Source organism: Heptranchias perlo, unplaced genomic scaffold (genome assembly GCF_035084215.1).
Source record: "Heptranchias perlo isolate sHepPer1 unplaced genomic scaffold, sHepPer1.hap1 HAP1_SCAFFOLD_47, whole genome shotgun sequence".
Lineage (NCBI taxonomy): Eukaryota > Metazoa > Chordata > Chondrichthyes > Hexanchiformes > Hexanchidae > Heptranchias > Heptranchias perlo.
In genome coordinates, this window is record NW_027139484.1 from 6124191 (window position 1) to 6143024 (window position 18834).

Below are 18834 nucleotides of genomic sequence, written 5' to 3' on the forward strand. Positions count from 1 at the left end.
ACAGTGTTCAGTTTCATTCGTAAGCCCACATATAATGAAGCAGTCCGTGCCCGCAAGCAGTAAGACCTGGACAATATCTAGGATTCGGCTGATAAGTGGCAATTAACATTTGCGCCAGAAAAGTTCCAGGCAATTACCATCTCCAACAAGAGAGGGTCTAACCACGTCCCCTTGATATTCAACGGCATTAACATCGCCGAAATCCACACCATCAAACACCTGTGTTTCACGATTGACCAGAAACTTAACTGGACCAGCCACGTAACTACTCTTGCTACAAAAGCAGGTCAGAGGCTTGGTATTCTGCGGCGAGTCACTCACCTCCTGACTCCCCAAAGCCTTTCCACCATCTACGGGACACACTTCAGAGGTTTGATGGAATAATCTCCACCTGCCTAGATCAGTGCAGCTCCAACAACTCTCAAGAAGCTCGACATCATCCAGAACAAAACATCCCGCTTGATTGGCACCCCAACCACTACTCTAAACATTCACTCCCTCCACCACCGGCGCACCGTTGCTGCAGTGTGTACCATCCACAGGATGCACTGCAGCAATTCACCAAGGCTTCTTCGACAGCACCTCCCAAACCCGCGAACTCTACCACCTAGAAGGACAAGGGCAGCAGGCACATGGGAACAAAACCACCTGCAAGTTCCCCTCCAAGTCACAAACCATCCCGACTTGGAAATATATCGTCATTCCTTCATTGTCGCTGGGTCAAAATCCAGGCACTGCCTTCCTAACGGCACTGTGGTATAACCTTCATCACACGGACTGAAGCAGTTCAAGAAGGCGGCTCCTCACCACCTTCTCAAGGGTAATTAGGGGTGGGCAATAAATTCTGGCATCGCCAGCGACGCCCACATCACATGAACGAAAAAAATGATCAGAAAGTATCTGAATTTAAAAACGAAACTCAACAACTCACAAATATTCAACACAATCTGTGACTAAACATTATACAGTTGCCCCAGACTGTGTAAAACCGAGTCATTTAGTTCATTTATTTTCACCCTGCGCCATGTTTCCCGCCAGAATATTCACTACCTCATGAATATGGCTGGTTCTGCCTGCACTGTGAGTAAATGTTACCAATGGGCACTCCCAGTGCAGAGTCTCGGCCGACGAGAGCAAGTCTGGAACTGGGTTGTGGAGATCAGCGGGACTCACTGGGCAGCTGTCTGTGTCACACCTGATGTGGAGTATTGATCATAACACTCCGGAAATGCTCGATCCCAGAACTAACAGCTGTTGTACTGATGGGGGAGGACGGACTTGGTATCATGTTCAACAAGGCAACGTTATCCTGCTCATTTTAATATTTCTGTCTAAACCTTCTGTTAATATTATATTTATTGCAGAGCATCAGAATCTGGGAACGTCTGTCACCACTATGGCTGAAGGTTCAAACAGGGGAGAAGATCCAACATCTTCAACAAGAATGAGAATGGACACAGGTCGGTTCAGAAAATTCATCAAAATAAAATTTCTGTCCTGACAAGGGGTCCAGATCACTAACAGGAACCTGCAGCTCACACAGGAAGAGGTAACAGCACAGATACTGTGTAGATAGAGGGAAGTGAGTAACGATCTAGAGGGACAGTGCAGTCGAAGATGGAGGTATCTCCTGATACTGGAACTGTCCAATAGATACCAGGTTGTGGGGACTGTAAGGTGGATAGAGACAGGGACTCAGAGGATGGTCTTCCTGAGTAACAGTGTCAGACTGGGGAGCAGGGGGACTCCCCGAGTGGGATGGGGGTGAGAGGCAGGTGGGACACAGGAATCGGAGAGCGATAGTGGTGGGAGATTCTTTCGTCAGGGGAATAGACAGAATCTTCTGCAGCTCTGAGGAGATCCCGAATGGTAAGTTGCCTCCCTGCTGTCGGAGTGAACAACATCCTGGAACAGGTGGGACCATCTCTGTTAAGGAAAGGAGAGCAGAGAATAGCCATTGTCGGAACCAATAACACGGATTGAAGTACGATAATGGAGGGAATATTAAGACTGAGGCTCTAGACTATAAAGCAAGACCTCCAGGTGGTGATCTCCGGATTGTTTTACACTAGGCCACTTAAGGAGGGAAATATGAGGCAGGTCAATGTGTGGCTGCAGGGCTGGAGCAGGAGGGAAGGGTTAACGGTCTCGGGGAGTAGTGTGAGTTCAGGGAGAAGGGAAGGGATGGTCACGGTCTGAACTGACCAACAATGGTTTTACAGACTGGGTGAATGGGGCAGTTGGAGGGATTCAGTTGACATGACTGGAGGGTGAGAAATATCCGGGTCTGAGGCGAGAGAGTGGAATTAATAAAACTGTTGTAGGAGAAACAAAAGATTTATGAAATAGTGAAAAGTTATTAGCAGGTAGAAAGGAAGGTGGTTTTGAACTATTGAAAGATAAATTTACATGATATTGAAAAAAACGAAGAAACGAAAACGGGGCAACATACCGAAAAATCGGAGTCAGGATTAGTTTTATGTCTGTGAATTATTATTATTTTTTTTTTTATTCGTTCACGGGATGTGGGCGTCGCTGGCGAGGCCGGCATTTATTGCCCATCCCGAATTGCCCTCGAGAAGGTGGTGGTGAGCCGCCTTCTTGAACCGCTGCAGTCCGTGTGGTGACGGTTCTCCCACAGTGCTGTTAGGAAGGGAGTTCCAGGATTTTGACCCAGCGACAATGAAGGAACGGCGATATATTTCCAAGTCGGGATGGTGTGTGACTTGGAGGGGAACGTGCAGGTGGTGTTGTTCCCATGCACCTGCTGCCCTTGTCCATCTAGGTGGTAGAGGTCGTGGGTTTGGGAGGTGCTGTCGAAGAAGCTTTGGCGAGTTGCTGCAGTGCATCCTGTGGATGGTGCACACTGCAGCCATTGTGCGCCGGTGGTGAAGGGAGTGAATGTTTAGGGTGGTGGATGGGGTGCCAATCAAGCAGGCCGCTTTATCTTGGATGGTGTCGAGCTTCTTGAGTGTTGTTGGAGCTGCACTCATCCAGGCAAGTGGAGAGTATTCCATCACACTCCTGACTTGTGCCTTGTAGATGGTGGAAAGGCTTTGGGGAGTCAGGAGGTGAGTCACTCGCCGCAGGATACCCAGCCTCTGACCTGCTCTCGTAGCCACAGTATTTATATGGCTGGTCCAGTTAAGTTTCTGGTCAATGGTGACCCCCAGGATGTTGATGGTGGGGGATTCGGCGATGGGAATGCCGTTGAATGTCAAGGGGAGGTGGTTAAACTCTCTCTTGTTGGAGATGGTCATTGCCTGGCACTTATCTGGCGCGAATGTTACTTGCCACTTATCAGCCCAAGCCTGGATGTTGTCCAGGTCTTGCTGCATGCAGGCTCGGACTGCTTCATTATCTGAGGGGTTGCGAATGGAACTGAACACTGTGCAGTCATCAGCGAACATCCCCATTTCTGACCTTATGATGGAGGGAAGGTCATTGATGAAGCAGCTGAACATGGTTGGGCCTAGGACACTGCCCTGAGGAACTCCTGCAGCAATGCCCTGGGGCTGAGATGATTGCCCTCCAACAACCACTACCATCTTCCTTTGTGCTTGGTATGACTCCAGCCACTGGAGAGTTTTCCCCCTGATTCCCATTGACTTCAATTTTACTCGGGCTCCTTGGTGCCACACTCGGTCAAATGCTGCCTTGATCTCAAGGGCAGTCACTCTCACCTCACCTCTGGAATTCAGCTCTTTTGTCCATGTTTGGACCAAGGCTGTAATGAGGTCTGGAGCCGAGTGGTCCTGGCGGAACCCAAACTGAGCATCGGTGAGCAGGTTATTGGTGAGTAAGTGCCGCTTGATAGCACTGTCGACGACACCTTCCATCACTTTGCTGATGATTGAGAGTAGACTGATGGGGCGGTAATTGGCCGGATTGGATTTGTCCTACTTTTTGTGGACAGGTCATACCTGGGCAATTTTCCACATTGTCGGGTGGATGCCAGTGTTGTAGCTGTACTGGAACAGCTTGGCTAGAGGCGCAGCTAGTTCTGGAGCACAAGTCTTCAGCACGACAGCTGGGATGTTGTCAGGGCCCATAGCCTTTGCTGTAACCAGTGCACTCAACCGTTTCTTGATATCACGTGGAGTGAATCGAATTGGCCGAAGACTGGCTTCCGTGATGGTGGGGATATCGGGAGGAGGCTGAGTTGGATTATCCACTCGGCACTTCTGGCTGAAGATGGTTGCAAACGCTTCAGCCTTGTCTTTTGCACTCACGTGCTGGACTCCGCCATCATTGAGAATGGGGATGTTTGCAGAGCCTCCTCCTCCCGTTAGTTGTTTAATTGTCCACCACCATTCACGACTGGATGTGGCAGGACTGCAGAGCTTTGATCTGATCCGTTGGTTGTGGAATCGCTTAGCTCTGTCTATCGCATGTTGCTTCCGCTGTTTAGCATGCATGTCGTCCTGAGTTGTAGCTTCACCAGGTTGGCACCTCATTTTTAGGTACGCCTGGTGCTGCTCCTAGCATGCTCTTCTACACTCTTCATTGAACCAGGGTTGATCCCCTGGCTTGTTGGTAATGGTAGAGTGAGGAATATGCCGGGCCATAAGGTTACAGATTGTGCTGGAATACAATTCTGCTGCTGCTGATGGCCCACAGCGTCTCATGGATGCCCAGTTTTGAGCTGCCAGATCTGTTCTGAATCTATCCCATTTAGCACGGTGGTAGTGTCACACAACACGTTGGATGGTGTCCTCAGTGCGAAGACGGGATTTCATCTCCACGAGGACTGTGCGGTGGTCACTCCTACCAATACTATCATGGACAGATGCATTTGCGACAGGTAGATTGGTGAGGACGAGGTCAAGTAAGTTTTTCCCTCGTGTTGGTTCGCTCACCACCCGCCGCAGGCCCAGTCTAGCAGCTATGTCCTTCAGGACTCGGCCAGTAGTGGTGCAACCGAGCCACTCTTGGTGATGGACATTGAAGTCCCCCACCCAGAGTACATTTTGTGCCCTTGCTACCCTCAGTGCTTCCTCGAAGTGGTGTTCAACATGGAGGAGGACTGATTCATCAGCTGAGGGAGGACAGTAGATGGTAATCAGCAGGAGGTTTCCTTGCCCATGTTTGACCTGATGCCATGAGATTTCATGGGGTCCAGAGTCAATGTTGAGGACTCCCAGGGCCACTCCCTCCTGACTGTATATCACTGTACCGCCACCTCTGGTGGGTCTGTCCTGCCGGTGGGACAGGACATACCCAGGGATGGTGATGGAAGAGTCTGGGACGTTGGCTGAAAGATATGATTCTGTGAGTATGGCGATGTCAGGCTGTTGCTTGACTCGTCTGTGGGACAGCTCTCCCAATTTTGGCACAAGTCCCCAGATGTTGGTAAGGAGGACCTTGCAGGGTCGACTGGGCTTGGTGTTTTGCCGTTGTCGTGTCCGGTGCCTAGTGGTCCGATGCCGGGTGGTCCGCCCGGTTTTATTCTTATTATGACTTTTCGGAGCGAGATTTTACAACTGAGTGGCTTGCTCGGCCATTTCAGAGGGCAATTAAGAATCAACCACATTGCTGTGGGTCTGGAGTCACAAAGAGGCCAGACCGGGTGAGGGCGGCAGGCTTCCTTCACTGAAGGACATTCGTGAACCAGATGGGTTTTTCCGTCAATCCAGTCGTTTCATGGCCATCATTACTGATACCAGTATTTTAATTCCAGATTTTTTTTTATTTAATTAATTGAATTTAATAAATTAATTGAATTTAAATTCGCCAGCTGCCGTGGCGGGATTTGAACTCATGACTCCGGATTTTAGTCCAGGTCTCTGGATTACCAGCCCAGTAACATAACCACTATGCTACCGTACCCAACTTTGCAAATGTGTTTGCAATACAAATCATTGCAAACACATTTGCAAAGTCAGAATCTATTAAATATAAGACAAGGTCTGAGTTTTCACAGGACTCAGAGCGAAATGTTCCTGATTATAATATTTTGAGTGGAGAGAAAAATAGTTCTGGACGCCAGTATTAATAAAGGTTCTATGACATAGTTGGAACAATAATAACTTGCGTTTGTGTAGCAACACGAATGCAGTAAAACGACCCAGGGCGCCTCACAGGTACGAGTATCAAAAATAAATTTGACACTGACTCAAATAAGGAGATATGAGGGCGGGAGACCAATAGCTTGGGCAAAGAGGTAGGTTTTAAGGAGCGTCTTCCATGAGAACAGAGAGGTAGAGAGAAGGAGAGGTTTAGAATATAAAGGTGTCCAGGGAGCTATGTTAAGATAGAATCCATATCTACCCAATTAAGCAATAGGATAAAGCAGCCCGCTTGATTGGCACCCCATCCACCACACTGAACATTGGGCTCATAAGTGGCAAGTAACATTCGCGCCAGATAAGTGCCAGGCAAAGACCATCTCCAACAAGAGACAGTCTAACCATCTCCCCCTGACATTCAACGGCATTACCATCAACATCCTGGGGGTCAGGATTGACCAGAAACTGAACTGGACCAGCCATAGAAATACTGTGGCTACGAGAGCAGGTCAGAGGCTGGGTATTCTGCGGCGAGTGACTCACCTTCTGACTCCCCAAAGCCTTTCCACCATCTACAAGGCACAAGTCAGGAGTGTGATGGAATACTCTCCACTTGCTTGGATGAGTGCAGCTCCAACAACACTCAAGAAGCTCGACACCATCCAAGATAAAGCAGCCCGCTTGATTGGCACCCCATCCACCACACTAAACATTCACTCCCTTCACCACCGGCGCACTGTGGCTGCAGTGTGTACCATCCACAGGATGCACTGCAGCAACTCGCCAAGGCTTCTTCGACAGCACCTCCCAAACCCGCGACCTCTACCACCTCGAAGGACAAGAGCAGCAGGCACATGGGAACAACACCACCTGCACGTTCCCCTTCAAGTCACACACCATCCAGACTTGGAAATATATCGCCGTTCCTTCATTGTCGCTGGGTCAAAATCCTGGAACTCCCTTCCGAACAGAACTGTGGGAGAACCGTCACCACACGGACTGCAGCGGTTCAAGAAGGCGGCTCACCACCACCTTCTCAAGGGCAATTAGGGATGGGCAATAAATGCTGGCCTCGCTAGCGACGCCCACATCCCGTGAACGAATAAAAGAAAAAAGAAAAAAATTCCCAGTGGGTTTTGCAGGCCAGCAATCAGTGGAGATTAGATAGAGCGGGAAGTGCGGGAAACTAGTTGTGGATAAAGGTTTGGTGAGATACAAAATATTTCCTTTAGCTTCAAAAAATGATGGTGGAAGTGAAAATGTTGGTGTGCTAGAGGAGGATGTGGGCCCAGAGTTAAAGATAACTGGAGAGAAGGATTTGGATCTGAGGAACATCGCCGAGGTGGATAAATCACTGGGCCCAGAGATAACACACCCGAGGCTGTTAAAGGAAGTCAGAGAGGAGACAGGAGGGACCCTGACCACAATTTCTCAATCCTCGATTGTTATCAAAAATATCCAGGTGGACTGAAGGAGCCCAATTAATGTCTCTGGTAAAATAAGAAGAGAGGGTTAACTGGTAACTGGAGACCAATTAGTCTCCGTCAGTAGTGGGCAAACTCCTTGAATCTGTAATTCCAGGTCGAATTAGTGAACATTTAGAGATACAGGGGATGATCAGGGGAGGCTGGAACTGATTCGCTACAGACAAGTCGCATTTGACAAATTTAATACAGCTTTGTTGAGAGGTGACTATATCGATCGATGGAATGTAGCACATGCGGTGTATATGGGTTTTCAGAAGGTTTTTGATAATGTGACTCACAGGAGGCTTCAGCCGTTTGGAATAAGAGGAAATGTAGCCACCCGGATAGAAAGTCGATAATGTATTTAGTTTTCTCCATTTTTCTCACAGATCCGAACGCTGCAATCACTGAGTTCCTGACAAAGTGCGACGATTACCAACTGTTCCAGTTGACGAAATTCTACCGGGACAGACTGGAACAGGCGATTGAAGAAGTGGTCGACGGAGTCAGCTCGTTGTTAACATACGAGAGGCATTTTAGTGGACTGGAGCATCGGGTAAGTGGAAGGGACACATAATGTTTTTTTATTTGTTCATGAGATGTAGGCGTCGCTGGCGAGGCCAGCATTTATCCCCCATCCCTAATTGCCCCTTGAGAAGGTGGTGGTGAGCCTCCTTCTTGAACCGCTACAGTCCGTGTGGTGAAGGTTCTCCCACAGTGCTGTTCAGAAGGGATTTCCAGGATTTTGACCCAGCGACGAAAATTGAACGGCGATATATTTCCAAGTCGGGATGGTGTGTGACTTGGAGGGGAACGTGCAGGTGGTGTTCCCATTACCTGCTGCCCTTGTCCTTCTAGGTGGTAGAGGTCGCGGGTTTGGGAGGTGCTGTCGAAGAAGCCTTGGCGAGTTTCTGCAGTGCATCCTGTGGATGGTACCCACTGCAGCCACTTTGCGCCGGTGGTGAAGGAAGTGAATGTTTAGGGTGTTGGATGGGGTGCCAATCAAGCGGGCTGCTTTGTCCTGGATGGTTTCGAGCTTCTTGAGTGTTGTTGGAGCTGCACCATTCCAGGCAAGTGGAGAGTATTCCTTGTAGAATGAGTTTGGTTTATTTAAACATCAGAGAACTAACGGGATATCAGATCTTGGAATCATAGGATGTGACAGAACTGAAACAGGCCAAATAGGAAAGAAATGGATCAAACTGAAAATACAGTGAATCTGAAACAATGATACGAAGAGGTGAAAATGCCCAATGGATCGGTCAGTGTCCGTACAAAGGACAGGGGAAAGTTTCGGATATAACTCTTGTGTGGACTGAAAACAAAAGGCAAACAGTTTAAGTGGGACTGGGAAAAGGAGAGACCAATATATTCATTATTATCCTTTACAGAAAGTCGTTGATCTCGTGGAGAAGGGAAACAGGGCGGACAGTTCCAAACTTGTCCTAAATCTGGTGATGGAGAAAGGCTCTCGGGCCCGAAGGGTGATGTGGGAATCCTTTGTGAAAATGCACCATGCGGTACCAAAGTTGGACAAAATACTGAAAGAGATGCAGGAACTTGGTACAGTAAAATCACACACTGAATTCAATTCCAGATTGAAACACGGCAGAATTTATTATAATATTACACAGATCTGATTTCATGAAATCTAATTGATTTAAACAGGTCCTGATCCATTTGATTATATGAACATCGGACGAGGTTTACCTGAAATACCCAGTCACCTGAAAGGTAAGTGATGAAATGGGGATTTCAAACCGTTTATTTCACCTTTGAGAATCAGAATGTTTGACTGTAGCCTTTTGATAAGAGATTGTCAGAATCTGGGAATCAGAAGTTGAAAGGAAGGCGGGAACAGAATAAACTTTGATTTTGATTTCTTAATAAACTTCAAATCGTCTGCGCGATCCGTTAGTATTCGCTGTTCTCAATTATTTGCAAATTTGCAGATGTTTTATTACTCCAGCTAATCCAGGCGCTGATTACGAACAGTTGTGAAAAAAAGTTCATGCCTGGCAGGACCCTGATACACTGTGAATCCCCATACATACCTGGAACGTTCCTGATACACTGTGAATCCCCATACACATCTGGAAGGTTCCTGATACACTGTGAATCCCCATACACACCTGGAAGGTTCCTGATACACTGCGAATCCCCATACACACCTGGAAGGATCCTGATACACTGCGAATCCCCATGCACACCTGGAAGGATCCTGATACACTGTGAATCCCAATACATACCTGGAAGGTTCCTGATACACTGCGAATCCCCATACACACCTGGCAGGATCCTGATACACTGCGAATCCCGCTAAAAACCTGGCAGGATCCTGATACACTGTGAATACCCATGCACACCTGGCAGGATCCTGATACACTGTGAATCCCCATACACACGTGGCAGGATCCTGATACACTGAGAATCCCCATACACATCTGGCAGGATCCTGCTCACTTCGAATCCCCATACACACCTGGCAGGATCCTGATACACTGTGAATCCCCATACACACGTGGCAGGATCCTGATACACTGAGAATCCCCATACACATCTGGCAGCATCCTGCTCACTTCGAATCCCCATACATATCCAGCAGGATCCTGATACAATGTGAATCTCCATTCACACCGGGCAGGATCCTTATACACTGTGAATCCGCTTACACACCTGGCCGGATAGTGATAGTCTGTGAGTCCCCATTCACATCTGGCAGGATCCAGATACAGAGTGAATTCCCATACACACCTGGCAGGATCCTGAGACACTGTGAATCCCCAGACACACCTGGCAGGATCCAGATACACTGTGAACCCCCATACACACCTGGCAGGACCCTGATACACTGTGAATCCTCATACTCAATTAGCAGGATCCTGATACACTATGAATCAACAAACACACTTGGCAGGATCCTGATATATTGTGAATCCTATACACAACTCCAGTGTACCCCACAGATGCTTTCGGCTCACAATCGATGAGCAGTGCTTTGTGCCAGACGTCACGGTTTACCTGCGCCCCGAGAAAGCTGCTCACAATCAGCTGTAGGGAACGAGGTGGAGAAATTCGAAATATAAAAAATGATATAATTTCACAAAGTGTTCGATCTGATCTGAGAAGATGTACAGATGTTTACACAATAGATCATTAATCCTTGGAGAAATGTGAGGGAAAGACAATGTTCAGGGTAATTCGGAAGTTTTTGGCTAGCTTCCTAATGGCAATGAAAGAGAGAACTTATTCTACTCAAAGACTAGTCCTTTAATTCAGAGTCTTTTTAGACCCAATGGAATGACTGAGGCCAGTGAAAGAGAGAACTTATTCTACTCAGAGAATAGTCCTTTAACTCAGGGTCTTTTTAGATCCAATGGAATGACTGATGGAAACAGATTTGTAATTTCCCAAACCTGCATGGTCGGAAATTTAGACCAAAATGAAACAACGGAGTATAATTATTGGGAGAACAGTTGAAATGAACTGTGAATGTTTTCTGCTCCAACATTGCACTGAATGATGTGGGCAGTAGTTCTAATTCTAATTCTAATCGGTGATATGACAGGACTGTTCGGAAAGCACATTCGATGTTGGTGTAAAACGGCCGAAAAATTGTTCGCAATTTCTGAAACACAATATAACATGAGAATGATGAGGGACAGGAAAAGGCCATTTGGCCCAAATAAGCCTGTCCCTGTTGGAGAGATGACCCCACCTCCCCCTCCTCTCAGTGCATCCACAGAAACACGTTCAATTGTCTCTTCACCCCACTTACACTGCCCCTTTAGTGTCCTTCCCAGGCTCTCTCGCCCTTAGGGTGAGAAAATGACCCTGACTTCCCTTTCCCGTTTTTAATTACTTTGTTGATTGTGAGCATGTTTCCTGTTTCCGTTGAATATATTCAAGAATGAGATCGATAGATTTTTGGACACGAAGGGAATCAATATATATGTGGACAGGGTGGGCAAGTGGATTTGAGGGAGATGAGCCATGACCTTAATGAATGGCGGAGCAGGCTCGAGGTGGTGTATGGCCTAATCCTGCTTCTATTTCTTATGTTCTTCCGTTCTTACTAATGTTGGGAATTCCACTGAAACATTTTAATCCAGAATTCGCTTGCACAAACAAAATAAACCATACCCTCTCGCCATTCCGTGAACCGAAAGTCCGAATACCTAACATCATCATTCTGATTCCACTCTGTACCTTGAGAATGGCAGTAATCGTTACCTGTGAAAAGGTGACGAAAGAAATGTACATTATACCCCAGAGAATCTGCCCGAGTCCTGAAACAAAAGCAATTTAACTGCTGTGTATTCAATCTGTCACTCTCCCAGTGCCCACAATATCGCAGATAACCTGCCCGAGGTCTGATACAATAACAGTGGACCTTCTGTCTATTCACAGGCTGTCCCTTTCCCAGTGTGCACAATATCCCAGATAACCTGCCGAGGTCTGATACAATAACAGTGGGACTTCTGTCCATCCGCAGTCTGTCCCTCTGCCAGTGTCCACAATATCCCAGATAACCTGCCCGAGGTCCGATACAATTACAGTGGAACTTCTGTCCATTCACAGTCTGTCCCTCTCCCAGTGCCCACAATATCCTAGATAACATACCCGAGGTCTGATACAATAACAGTGGGACTTGTGTCCATTTAGTCTTTCCTTCTCCCAGTGCCCACAATATCGCAGATAACCTGCCCGAGGTCCGATACAATAACAGTGGAACTTCTGTCCATTCACAGTCTGTCCCTCTCCCAATGCCCACAATATCCCAGATAACATGCCCGAGGTCTGATACAATAACAGTGGAACTTCTGTCCTTCATAGTCTGTCCCTCTCCCAGTATCCACAATATCTCAGATAACCTGCCCGAAGTCTGATACAATAATAGTGGAACTTCTGTCCATTCACAGTCTGTCCCTCTCCCAATGCACACAATAATCTATTTCCCATTTCCGCAGAGGGTCAGCACCACTGACGGTTTCATAAATTATTCCACTGGAACCTCAAGTTTCGGATAACCAGAATCACGTTTGGATTCGCAATGAGATGTCCATGGTACAGGGCAGGGCTGATAGTATTAACCATCAGAGTGAAAATATCACCTTCATAGAAATCTCCATGTTCAGAAAATATTAGAATCAAGTGAGGATTTGCAACTTTTCTAAGCCCTTGTTCACTTTCAAGCGAGGTTTTCAGTAACTGAGTTTAATTTCCTGCTCACACCTCTATTGAAGCTGTGAATTAAATCTCGCAACATTTTACTGAATATTAAAGTGATATTGAGAATCTGTTTTTATGCCAAGACAACTAACAAGGAGAACCGCTTCCTGTCTGTTCTAATTGAAGATGTTCAACAGAAACACAAGGAAACACTCCGGGTCCAAACTGAAACACTGAGAGTGAACACGATCCTAATAAAGGAGAAGGTTAAGATTTTCCAGCTGGTCACTCTATACACTGAGCTAACGGTCATTTCTACTGTTCGAGATCGGACACTTGTAGAACATGAACTGCTGGCAAGAGGCCGAGACCATGAAGAGTGGAGAAAGAAACATCTCCGGAGAGAACTGGAAAAAATCCGAACTGATCAATTGTTCCAGAGCAGTTTTACCCAGAGAAAATACAAATCTGGGAGTTCAGCAGCAGTGAGCGGAGTCGCGGGGATTGGAAAAACAACAATGGTACAAAAGATTGTTTATGACTGGGCCACTGGGAAAATATACCCACACTTTCAATTTGTTTTCAGTTTTAAATTCCGGGATTTGAACGCGATTAACTGTAGAATAAACCTGAGGAATCTGACACTGGATCTGTATCCTTACTTTGGGAATATTCTGGGAGAGCTCTGGAAGAACCCAGAGGGATTACTGTTTATATTCGATGGTTTAGATGAATTCAAGGACAGTATCGATTTTACTGACAATCAGAGAAATACAGAACCTCAGTACATGTGCACAGACCCTGAAGACTGGTGTGAAGTTTCTGACATTGTGTACAGTTTAATACAACACAAGCTGCTCCCAGGATGTTCAGTGTTGGTGACCAGCCGACCCACTGCATTACATTTGTTGGAAAAGGCTGAGATCAGTGTCTGGGCTGAAATCCTGGGATTTGTTGGTGAAGAACGGAAGGAATATTTCAACAAGTTTTTTGAAGATCAGGTGGTGGCAGCAGCTGTATTCAAACATATGGAGGAGAACGAGATCCTGTACACCATGTGTTACAACCCTTCCTACTGCTGGATCCTCGGTCTGTCTCTGGGTCCAATCTTCACACAAAGAGACAGGAAACAGCAGCGAGTTCCCAAGACCATCACCCAACTATATTCCTATTATATTTACAACATTCTGAAAAACCATGGCCGAGAGATTGAATCCCCCCGTGATGTATTACTGAAGATCGGTGAGATGGCCTTCACAGGAGTCTCCGAGAAGAAGATTGTGTTTAGAAATGGAGATTTGATCAAGTACAATCTGCAACCTTCCCAGTTCCTGTCTGGGTTCATGATGGAACTTTTGGAGAGAGATGATTCTGCCCAGAGTGTGGTTTACACATTCCCGCACCTCACCATCCAAGAGTTTGTCGCCGCACTCGCACAATTCCTGACTCCAGATCCAGGGGACATCCGGAAACTCCTCAGTGAAGCCCACAGCAAGGAAGATGGGCGATTTGAGATATTCCTCCGTTTTGTTGTTGGTCTCTCCTCCTCACAGTCAGCTCGGCCCCTGGAGGAGTTTCTGGGTCCATTTCTTCATCAAATAATCTGCGGAGTGATTGACTGGGTGAAGGAGAAGGTTGAAGGAGAGATTGGAAACACATCGAATGAAACTGGTAAAAGGAACCTCCTGAACACATTCCACTACCTGTTTGAGTCTCAGAATCAAACACTGGCTCGGGTCACAGTGGGATCTGTGGAAACACTTACATTTAGTGGATTGCGACTGACCCCGATTGACTGTGCAGTGCTGTCTCATGTCATTGGACTCTGTGATGCAATAAAAGTCCTCGATCTGGAGAACTGCTACATTCAGTGTGAAGGTCTCCAGCGGCTGGAACCTGCACTGCACAAATGCCAGGTGTTGAGGTAACTGTTTATTTGTCTCTAACTGTTTGGTCAATTGTCGAACAGTCACGGATTGTATTGTTGCTCCGTAATGAAGAGAAACAAACAGTTCAATTAAACCAGAGAGAAGCAGATTCAACACAAATATGACAAATGATAAGAGGATCGGTTAGTAATTCCCTCAGGACTGGAGAATCTCAAATGGATCCTTGTGAACAAGTCGGGATTTTACAGCCTTTATCGGATCAGTAAATACAGGTCACTGAAAGAGTCTGATAATTTAATTTTAATTTATAATATTTATTGCTGTTTTTCTGACTGCCTGAGATACGTCCATTGAAGAGGATCCTCTCACTGTTCCTTACACGTAGACTGACACTAATTGCAGCAGTCTGTGTGTTGGAGCATCCCACCCTCTTCCCGAGGTGTGGGGACAAGTGACAGTCACCGGACTGTCAACGTGTGTAGGAGAGGGAAGCAGAAACACCAAACATTCAGTAACAAAGAGCAAAACACAGCTTTCGGGCATTCAACCGCCAGTGGGCGGGCTGAGCTTTCCCCGCGGGACCGCGGTCCGTTATCTTAACTGATCAATGACCCAGCCCCTCACACTCTCCAATACATCCACCATCTCTTCACCCAGCTGGCAGCACTCGTGCATGAGTCAGAAGGTCGAGGAATCAGGCACCTCGCTCATTAATCCAGGCCGACACTTCAGTGGGATTTGGGAACTAAAATCTGCCGGTAAAAAGGTTCCAATCGAACGGGTTGTGGGGTATTAGCCCAGGAGTACAGACACACACCGGCCAGCGGTGTGCCCTCACACACCGCGGGAGGCTCCTGGGTTAACCAGGGGCAGTGAACCCGGGAATTTCCCATAATCTGCCCCCTGTGTGTGAGGCCCCGCTCGGGGAGGGAACTTCAGAAAAATCCCCATAAACTGTCGGGCACGTTTCACCTGAAATAAACTTTGAGACAGTTTAATGGGAATAAAGTGAGAGACTCCCCTCCCCTACAAACTAGGCGTAAAGGGACATTTAAAACTTGTAACAGGACAGAATAAACTCTCCTTGTTACATTAAATCCTGGGGCACGCATTTCAAGCAGCCGTTAGCGCCGTTTCACAAAATAACTCACCCCGAGATATTATACAGATTAATATAACACTGAATAAAGTACAGATAATCACCGCTTTATCATTTAATTCGGGGAAAATCGCCACATTCCCATAAAATCTGGGATTTAAGCAGCAGCAGAAGTGAGACAACTTTCCCCAAATATGACGGGACCGGTCACTGACCTCCAGGAGGGGAATTCTGATCATCAGGGAATGAGACCAGACTGAGGGACATTTAAAGGCTTCACACAGACAGCACTTTATTTAATAAATACATTTAAATGAGGAGTTGGACAGAGTGAGATTCATTGTCAGTGACAGGGAAATATGGTTATTAATTTCCTGAAGATTTTTTAGTATTTCCTGTAATATCAGAGAGAAATTGTGTCAGATCTGGGATTGGATTCAGTTTGTTTCTCACTCTCGGTTTGTTTGTGTTTAGACTGGGGAACAATAAACTGGGAGATTCAGGAGTGAAACTGCTGTCTGCGGCTCTGAGGAACCCGGACTGTAAAATACAGGAACTGCGGTAAGTATCAGACTGTGTGAGATTGTGTTTATAATAACTGGATGTCTAACACGGTACATTAATGTCAGTATAAGTAATAACAATTCAAATAAATACTGGGAATTTACTCTGATTACTGTTATCTCTGCTCGTCTCTTTCTCTCTCTCTCTGATCTCCAGGTTATGGAGTAACGGTCTCACAGCTTCTTCTACCGAGGATCTCGTCTCCGTTCTCAGCACAAACCGGTCACTGACGGATCTGAACCTGGGTAATAATAAACTGGAAGATTCAGGAGTGAAACTACTGTCTGCTGCTCTCAGGAACCCGAACTGTAAAATACAGAAACTGCAGTAAGTATCAGACTGTGCGAGATTGTGTTTATAATAACTGGATGCCGAACACGGTACATTAATGTCAGTATAAGTAACAATACTAAAAATAAACACTGGGAATTTTCTCTGATTCCTGTTATCTATTGCTCCTCTCTCTTTCTCTCTCTCTCTGATCTCCAGGTTATGGGATATCGGTCTCACAGATTCTGGTACCAAGGATCTCGCCTCCGCTCTCAGTACAAACCGGTCACTGACGGATCTGAACCTGAGTGACAATAAACTGGGAGATTCAGGAGTGAAACTACTGTCTGCGGCTCTGAGGAACCCGAACTGTAAAATACAGAAACTATGGTAAGTATCAGACTGTGTGAGATTGTGTTTATAATAACTGGATGCTGAACACGGTACATTCATGTCAGTATAAGGAATAATAATACAGATAAATACTGGAAATTTACTCTGATTCCTGTTATTTCTCTCTCTCTGATCCCCAGTCTGGATGGTGTCGGTCTCACAGATTCTTGTACAGAGGATTTCGTCTCCGCTCTCAGTACAATCTGGTCACTGACGGGTCTGACCCTGGGATTAAACTCCTTCACAGACCGATCTGTCCCCGCTCTCCGCTCCCTCATACTGACCCGCAGGAGTCTGGAGCGGATCCGGTGAGTGTTTGTGTTAATGTTTAATGTAATAAATAAAACACCAATTGGATTCAGTCCCTTTTATGGGTAATATTTGTCTGTAATTATTATTGAAATATTAACCCCAGTCTCCCCGTTATTTACACTGTTGTTCAATCTGTTTATTTCATGTTTAATCTTTAATCTGTTTCAGGCTGTGGGGGAATCAGTTCAGTTCAAACGGAAAGAGACACCTGGAGTCATTGCGGGAATCCAGACCCGGACTGAGTGTGGGAGTGTGAACATTTCAATTTATAACCATTCCTGGTCTCATTATATGAACATTTCAATTTATAACCATTCCTGGTCTCATTATATGAACATTTCAATTTATAACCATTCCTGGTCTCATTATATGAACATTTCAATTTATAACCATTCCTGGTCTCATTATATGAACATTTCAATTTATAACCATTCCTGGTCTCATGAAATGAACATTTTTGGCCGATTCCCTGTCCCTCCCCTTTAACCGGCCGCGCTCCAGGTTTAAATCCGAACGGCCCTTTAACGGTTTCCAGCTCGAGCTGAGCGAGCGTCGTCTCCCATTGTGACGTCAGAGGCCCAGCGACAGGGTCACGAGACTCAGTCACCCGGTCCCACAGCGCTGATTCTGCCGGATATCCGGGGCTGGATGGTCCCCAATGGGACACTGGGTCAATGTACAGACAGGAAGGGCCCAGGGTGGGGCTCAGTCTGGGCTGCAGTGGGACACTGGGTCAATGTACAGAGAGGAAGGGCCCAGGGTGGGGCTCAGTCTGGGCTGCAGTGGGACACTGGGTCAATGTACAGACAGGAAGGGCCCAGGGTGGGGCTCAGTCTGGGCTGCAGTGGGACACTGGGTCAATGCACAGACAGGAAGGGCCCAGGGTGGGGCTCAGTCTGGGCTGCAGTGGGGCACTGGTTCAATGCACAGACAGGAAGGGCCCAGGGTGGGGCTCAGTCTGGGCTGCAGTGGGACACTGGGTCAATGTACAGACAGGAAGGGCCCAGGGTGGGGCTCAGTCTGGGCTGCAGTGGGACACTGGGTCAATGGACAGAGAGGAAGGGCCCAGGGTGGGGCTCAGTCTGGGCTGCAGTGGGGCACTGGGTCAATGTACAGACAGGAAGGGCCCAGGATGGGGCTCAGTCTGGGCTGCAGTGGGACACTGGGTCAATGTACAGACAGGAAGGGCCCAGGGTGGGGCTCAGTCTGGGCTGCAGTGGGACACTGGGTCAATGTACAGACAGGAAGGGCCCAGGGTGGGGCTCAGTCTGGGCTGCAGTGGGACACTGGGTCAATGTACAGAGAGGAAGGGCCCAGGGTGGGGCTCAGTCTGGGCTGCAGTGGGACACTGGGTCAATGTACAGAGAGGAAGGGCCCAGGGTGGGGCTCAGTCTGGGCTGCAGTGGGACACTGGGTCAATGTACAGACAGGAAGGGCCCAGGGTGGGGCTCAGTCTGGGCTGCAGTGGGACACTGGTTCAATGCACAGACAGGAAGGGCCCAGGGTGGGGCTCAGTCTGGGCTGCAGTGGGACACTGGGTCAATGTACAGAGAGGAAGGGCCCAGGGTGGGGCTCAGTCTGGGCTGCAGTGGGACACTGGGTCAATGTACAGACAGGAAGGGCCCAGGGTGGGGCTCAGTCTGGGCTGCAGTGGGGCACTG

At 47.3% G+C, this 18834-nt stretch overlaps 1 protein-coding gene across 1 annotated transcript; it reads left to right on the top strand.

Moving 5' to 3' along the window:
- The first annotated feature begins 1372 nt into the window (after positions 1-1372).
- LOC137313361 (NACHT, LRR and PYD domains-containing protein 3-like) lies at positions 1373-17484 on the top strand. The gene is made up of 10 exons (XM_067979485.1): positions 1373-1460; positions 7864-8030; positions 8866-9037; positions 9143-9208; positions 12833-14570; positions 16109-16195; positions 16355-16525; positions 16688-16858; positions 17002-17169; positions 17342-17484. The coding sequence occupies exons 1-10, from the start codon at positions 1397-1399 to the stop codon at positions 17427-17429; spliced, it is 2892 nt and encodes a 963-aa protein (XP_067835586.1). The 5' UTR covers positions 1373-1396; the 3' UTR covers positions 17430-17484.
- Positions 17485-18834: the final 1350 nt, after the last annotated feature.

Excerpts from the sequence above, each read along its gene's own strand:
- LOC137313361 (XM_067979485.1), top strand. The coding sequence starts at position 1,397 with ATGGCTGAAGGTTCAAACAGGGGAGAAGATCCAACATCTTCAACAAGA. Across the intron at positions 1,461-7,863 it reads AAGAATGAGAATGGACACAG|ATCCGAACGCTGCAATCACT; the intron begins GTCGGTTCAGAA and ends TTTTTCTCACAG. Across the intron at positions 16,196-16,354 it reads TGTAAAATACAGGAACTGCG|GTTATGGAGTAACGGTCTCA; the intron begins GTAAGTATCAGA and ends TCTGATCTCCAG.